Source organism: Acanthisitta chloris, unplaced genomic scaffold (genome assembly GCF_000695815.1).
Source record: "Acanthisitta chloris isolate BGI_N310 unplaced genomic scaffold, ASM69581v1 scaffold2344, whole genome shotgun sequence".
NCBI lineage: Eukaryota > Metazoa > Chordata > Aves > Passeriformes > Acanthisittidae > Acanthisitta > Acanthisitta chloris.
In genome coordinates this window covers 44,541-51,223 of record NW_008670845.1, presented here as the reverse complement: position 1 = coordinate 51,223, position 6,683 = coordinate 44,541, and the positions used below count along the sequence as shown (strand labels likewise).

At 39.4% G+C, this 6,683-nt stretch overlaps 1 protein-coding gene across 1 annotated transcript; it reads left to right on the top strand.

Moving 5' to 3' along the window:
- Positions 1-4,860, top strand: LOC103801416 (ovalbumin-like). The gene is made up of 7 exons (XM_009073831.1): positions 1-168; positions 803-853; positions 1,435-1,563; positions 2,235-2,352; positions 2,999-3,141; positions 3,319-3,474; positions 4,465-4,860. The coding sequence occupies exons 1-7, from the start codon at positions 1-3 to the stop codon at positions 4,858-4,860; spliced, it is 1,161 nt and encodes a 386-aa protein (XP_009072079.1).
- Positions 4,861-6,683: the final 1,823 nt, after the last annotated feature.

Below are 6,683 nucleotides of genomic sequence, written 5' to 3'. Positions count from 1 at the left end.
ATGGGCTCCATTGGTGCAGTAAGCACAGAATTTTCTTGTGATGTATTCAAGGAGCTGCGAATCCATCATGTCCAGGAGAACATCTTCTACTCCCCTGTGACCATCATTTCAGCTCTGTCCATGATCTACCTAGGTGCAAGAGATAGCACCAAGGCTCAGATAGAAAAGGTGAGCCTACAGTTAAGGATTTAAACCCTCCTGCTGTTCAACAGAGCTACAGCACTTAATTAATTGATAACGTGCCTTAGCTCAGATGCTAAAAAATATGGATCCAGAGTTATCAAAAGCTGCAGCCATCTCAAATTCCTATAGTGTTAAATGAATGCATCAGCCACAAACCCTGAAACTGGATTAAAATTTTAGCATTATTAGCAGTAGGTTTCTTAAAGTAAACAACTCACTCTAGTGGTCCTTTGTTTGGTGTAAGGAGAGGAGACAAAGCCTCCAGGAAAAGAGCCAAAACATGTCTCCAGACTTCAAATTGTTTCATGTGAGTTTCCCACAGCTCCCACTTTCTTCATAGAGAGTGGCTGGCTTGTTATGTAGGAGAAAATTAGTACTAATAGCACACTGGAGCTGATTTCTAGATGTTCAATAGAAAAAGAGATCAGCTAAGCAGGCAACAGTAGGCATGGCTATTCACAGGTGGGAAAGATGGACTGCACCTTTTGAGTCATCCAGCTTCTCAGTTAGCCAATATGTTTGCTTCAAACATTATGTGCAACTCTCAGTTGCATAACATTTCTTTTTATTTTTTTTTTGTGATACCTGTTATTTCAACTGCTGCTATTTTCAATTACAGGCGGTTCACTTTGACAAAATCCCAGGATTCGGGGAGAGTATTGAATCTCAGGTACAGAAATACTATCATATCCTTCTCTATGTCACTTTCTCCTGGGAGCAAAAACTAGCAGATAAAGCAGCCTCTTAGCAGTTCCAACCCATCTCCAACGAGCAGCTAGTGGTCTGCATCTAGCAGCTGGGGGAACACTTCATTCATAAGAACAGAGAGAAAAGGGAGGTAACAGAGTATTCAGAACAAGCATGAGATGAAACCCATCACCATAATATTGAGCAAACAGGGGAAAATTATAGATATTTGTATGCTTAGACAAGGTAGCTGGATGTTACTGGTTAAAAAGGACTAGATGGTAATGGAGAAAAGCCTACCTGATCTCCTGGAGCTAGATTATCATAGCAGGTAATTAAGAGAGGTATGAGGAAATTACAGAAGAAAACCAACACGGAATTACATATATTATAAAATTACTACATCAGCACAGTTACAGCAACCAGACACACAGGATGAAGAGTGTTATAAGTAGACGCATCTGAACTACTCTACTCCCTTCATACAGTATGCAAAACCTACTAATTATTAAAACTTAAGTAATATCATCTAACTCTTTATTTGTATTCATGTCAACGATTCAGTGCGGCACATCTCTAAGCATCCACACTTCGATTAAAGACATGTTCACTAAAATCACCAAAGCAAGTGACAATTATTCGATTGGCATTGCCAGCAGACTTTATGCAGAAGAGAAGTACCCAATCCTGCCGGTGAGTTGCTCTAAGATCTGACCTGAATATATTTCCCTGTCAAAGCTGTAGCTTTCTGTAATGCAAAAAGCACTGTGAGAAGTCTAGGTTCTGCTGAAGAAATCTTCTTCCATATGAAAGAAAGTATTCACCACTTCTCTCTATCACAGCTCTAACCCTCAGCAGCCTTGAGAAAGCATGTAACTAGCCAAAAAGATGTTTATGCAAAGTATAATAATGATCCAATCAAGTCAAGGTATAATTAATAAAGGTAATTTTTGTTTGTAAGAGGTAACTCTGTTTTCTCAACTTGCAAAACAAACCTGAAAAATAACTTTGGGTTCTCAAAAATATTCCAAGGTTTTCCATTGAAAGGACCATTTAATTTGAAATTAAAGGAAAACACCATTGCAAAGTAAAAATTTAAAAAGTGGGCAAAATTAAAGCCCCCACATATTTAACTAATATGAATGCCATTTTTGAATCAAACTCAGTACTGTAAAACATATTTTAAAATATGGACAGATACTGTTGCTTGAAACAATGACTGTCAAATCTTAAGATACTTATGAACTAGAATCATGGCTTACTGCTTAGCCTTAACAAGCTATCTGTTAATTTCATTTTTGCATTTTTCATTTGCAAAATGCTTTGACTTTCTGATGTGAAAATGGCATACTCTTCCTCTGCAGGAATACTTACAGTGTGTGAAGGAACTGTATAAGGGAGGCTTGGAATCGATCAGCTTTCAAACAGCTGCAGAACAAGCCAGAGAGATCATCAATTCCTGGGTTGAAAGTCAGACAAATGGTAAGAGGAAATCAACTCTCAGCATACTTATTTTCCCTTCTGCCACCACATTTGAACAGCATATGAGAACACTTAAGTCAGTAGAAAAAAAAACCTCAAACCTCTCCCTCTGCTTCTTCTCCTGGGTAGTAGACTGGTTCCCAGATATGGAACTATTATTTAATGAATTTTTTTTGCCTCTTACATACCCCTTTTAGAGAACTCCTTATATCTGTAGGGACTTTGTTGATAAGTAATACTTCCAGTCCCAATGAAAGGGACAGCACTTTGTGCACACTTCCAAGTGGTTTGACACTGTTTCAACTTTCGTTTGAAGCAAGCAGTATTAAATGTTTGGTTTGGAGACTATCCTGGGATAAAAGGTTCCAATGGTTCTTCCCATTGTCACAAAATATACGCATTTTCTAACAAGCAAATCTCTGGGGTTTAGAATTCTTTATAGAGAATGAAACCACAGCTATTGCCAACAGCAATCAACCTTGGAAGTACAAGATAACAAACAAACAAGATAACAAACCAAAACAATGTCCCTGCCCCACACCCTCTTCCCCACAAATTCTTTACCCTTCATTTAATGTTGTGATTGCCAAGTAAGATGTGTTATACACGTGTTACATATGTTTTCTTTTCCTATGCATTCTTAAAGGAATGATCAAAAATATCCTTCAACCAAGCTCTGTGGATCCACAGACTGACATAGTCCTTGTCAATGCCATTTACTTCAAAGGATTGTGGGAGAAAGCATTTAGGGATGAAGACACCCAGACAGTGCCTTTCAAAATTACTGAGGTATGTGGGCATACATCACCTTAAAGGTGTGTGTCCTCTTCTAGTGTTTATGAAGGGAATAAGCTGTTATACAGTCTTTCTGAACAAGTGCAAGTAGCAGTTTTAACCATAAGTAGACATTTCTATACTCTAGGAATAATCTTTGTGAAAACTATATTATCTTACTTGGTTTTGCAGCAAGAAAGCAAACCTGTGCAGATGATGTATCAGATTGGTTCATTTAAAGTGGCAGAGATCACTTCTGAGAAAATTAAGATCCTGGAGGTTCCATATGCCAGTGGGCAGCTGAGCCTGTGGGTGCTGTTGCCTGATGACATCTCTGGCTTGGAGAAGGTATGGCCCTGGCAGTTTGGTTTCAGAAAACCATAAACACAGTGAAATTTAGGTGCTGCAAAACTCTTCACAATAAAGTTATCTTAAAGCAAGTCACCAGCACAGATCTGAAGACTGGCAACAAGGGATTGTTGCATAGAAGCATGCAGCTGTCTCAGTGGTCCTGCAATAGTTTGTACTGAGTATGGATTGCTGAATAGATTCTTCTCAGCTAAGCAGCTGTTACTCCAGCAGCTTGAACTCCAAAGCTTTTACATCCTCATTACTGCACACTGAGGAGCTTCCTGGGAAGTTCTTTTTAGTTTAACTATTTGCAATTATTGCTTGGTTTGACAATGTTCAACATGCTTCCTGTATACCTTCAAAAACTGAATTTGAGGGGCACTGGAATGGTTAAAGCAATTTTAGAAAGTAAAATGTGCACAACATACTGTTGTTGATATGAACAGAATACAGGCATGGGATACTGCTGTTAGCAGGACTGTAGTTTGTCAGAATAGGAAAAGTTACGTAATAAATCAGAGTTCATTGAAATGATTGGACACTAACTCAAAGAATCTAAATTATGAAAATAATTTGAACACACCTAAATTTCTTCACTAATAACTGATAGTTCAAGTATTACTAACTGGTTACCATTAACAATGGGTTACTTGGATGCCTTAAATGTAGATCTTACAACTCAAAAGCACAGGATGATTTTTGAAAAGAAGATAAATAGGCAAGAGCTTTAGGTGAAATTTGTTGAGTAGCCATCTCATTAGCAAAATTAATTGGCAATGAGTCTATTAAAGAAATAGAAAGCAGGACAGAGAAGGGAAGACACTCTTGGTTTACTTTCCTCTTCTAGATACATTATCTGTCTACACTAAGAAAATATAGTATGACAAGACCAGTCAGTTTAAGGGAAACCCCCCCAAAAAATGCCACTGCATTGCCACAAAAGAAGTGCTCTCATCCCAGAGATCTAATTTTCTTGTCTCCTTTCAGCTTGAGACTGCAATCACCTTTGAAAATCTCAAGGAGTGGACCAGCTCTACTAAGATGGAAGAGAGGAAAATAAAAGTTTATCTCCCCCGCATGAAGATTGAGGAAAAATATAACCTCACATCTGTCTTAACAGCCTTGGGTATCACTGACCTGTTCAGCTCATCAGCCAATCTATCTGGCATCTCTTCAGCAGAGAGCCTGAAGGTGTCTGAGGCCTTCCACGAGGCAATTGTGGAAATTTCTGAAGCAGGCAGTAAGGTGGTAGGCTCAGTGGGAGCTGGAGTGGATGACACAAGTGTCTCTGAAGAGTTTAGGGCTGACCACCCTTTCCTCTTCTTGATCAAGCACAACCCAACCAGCAGCATCTTCTTCTTCGGCAGATGCTTTTCACCTTAAAGAGAAGAAAGCCAAAAGAGTTTCTGTCCCTCACAGCAAGACCCAAAGCACTGCAGTAGCAAGGGTAAAAAGAAATGCATACTCTCTCTTTTATCCATATTTTCTAAAACCAGAAGGCTTTATTTAAAAAAACGAAAAATGAAGTCAGAGAAATTATGCCATGAAAACAGAGGCCCCTTTGGCTTTCCTTTCTTCACAGTATTAGGGGAATGAAAACTGGACTCAAAGAATGCATGAACATGAGCAGAGATGATCCTGGTGCAACTTAACAATAATAGTGCTGAATCATCACACTGAGAAAAACCACAATCCCATTTATCAGCAGACATTTATGGGGAAAAAATGCAGCCCTTCTATTTAAGCCAGGTTTCTCTATGGACAAGTTTCGTGGTGACTCCTCTGGAATTAGTCACTCTAATGTTCCCAGACTAAACTCTAAACTGTCACAAACCATACCTACTCTGACAAAGCAATTCTTTCTGCTTCTGATACTGCAAAGCTCTTCCTCACTTTCTAAAGACACATTACAGGAATCATATAATTCATATTTCTCCTTAAATCTTTTTTGGTCAATCATCATGACCAAATACAGCTGATTGCTATTTGAATTTTCTTCATGTATCCACATGTAATGGGTCTTGCGGATGTACTCTTTTGCTCCCTTAATCAGAATAAAAATATGTATAAGCAAATGCATTTAAGTTGGGGTATTTCAAGTGCAACTGGGATTGGGTAATCCTGGTTATACATACAGTTTGGGGGACAAGAGGCTTGAGAGCAGCCCTGTAGAAAGAGATCTGGGGGTTTGGGTTAATGGCAAATTGTGTATGAGTCAGCAGTGTGCCCTGGCAGCCAAAAAGGCCAACTGTATACTTGTGTGCATCAAGCACAGTATCACTGGTCAGTTGAGGGAAGTGATTGTCCCATTCTTCTCTGTGCTGATGCAGCACCACTTTGAGTACTGCAGGCAGTTTTGGGAACCTCAGTGTAATAAGGACACCACTCTACTAGAGTATGTCCAGAGCAGGGTGAACAAGATTGTGAAAGTTCTCAAAGGCAAGACTTACAGGAAGTAGCTGATGCCATTCGGTTCACTCAGCTTGGACAAGAGAAGACTGAGGGCTGACCTCATCACAGCCTACAACTTCCTCAGTGGTGGTAGGTCACTGGAACAGACTTATCAGGGTCATGGTGTCAAGCCTGTCAGAGTTCAAGGAGTGTCTGGACAATGCTGTTAGTCATACAGCTTATTTATAGCTAGTCCTGCAATGAGCAGGGACTTACGGTACTTATGAGTCCCTTCCAACTTGACATATCAGAGTTGGTTCATTCCTTACAGAGAGATGAGGAATGAGAATCTGTCCTAACTCTGGGCCAAGATACAATATTGCTGGTAGCAAACATGATCTTGCGTAAGAAGGAAGATAACATGACATCAGTTTCACTGGTGTATAAATAGTTCAAATATTTTCCTTCACTTTCCTTTATCTTAATCAGTTGCTGGTCAGGAGATAACAAATAGGGATGTTCATTGTCAGAGAGCTAACAATGTGTTTACTAGTGTTGTGGAGTTTCTGTTGATCTGGTCATGGAAATAGAGCACCTAAATTCCCCAGGACACTTAATTTTCAGCAGATTTGTTCTAGAACTGCACTATTTCCAGGCCATTGTAGTTCTTACAATTAAAACGTACTTCTTCACAAAGGAAGACACAAAGATCCACATCTGCTCCTGTATGTAGACAGATAGATTCAGTGTTGCCTCCTGATCTCTGCTGACTTCTGCCAGCACAGCAACAAGCAGTCATATTCTTGTCCTCAGCA

What these genes read in the sequence shown, in the direction of transcription:
- LOC103801416 (XM_009073831.1), top strand. Translation starts at nt 1, where the DNA reads ATGGGCTCCATTGGTGCAGTAAGCACAGAATTTTCTTGTGATGTATTC. An exon ending in AGAAGTACCCAATCCTGCCG is followed by an intron (nt 1,564 to 2,234) that starts GTGAGTTGCTCT and finishes CTTCCTCTGCAG; the next exon opens with GAATACTTACAGTGTGTGAA. An exon ending in ACATCTCTGGCTTGGAGAAG is followed by an intron (nt 3,475 to 4,464) that starts GTATGGCCCTGG and finishes GTCTCCTTTCAG; the next exon opens with CTTGAGACTGCAATCACCTT.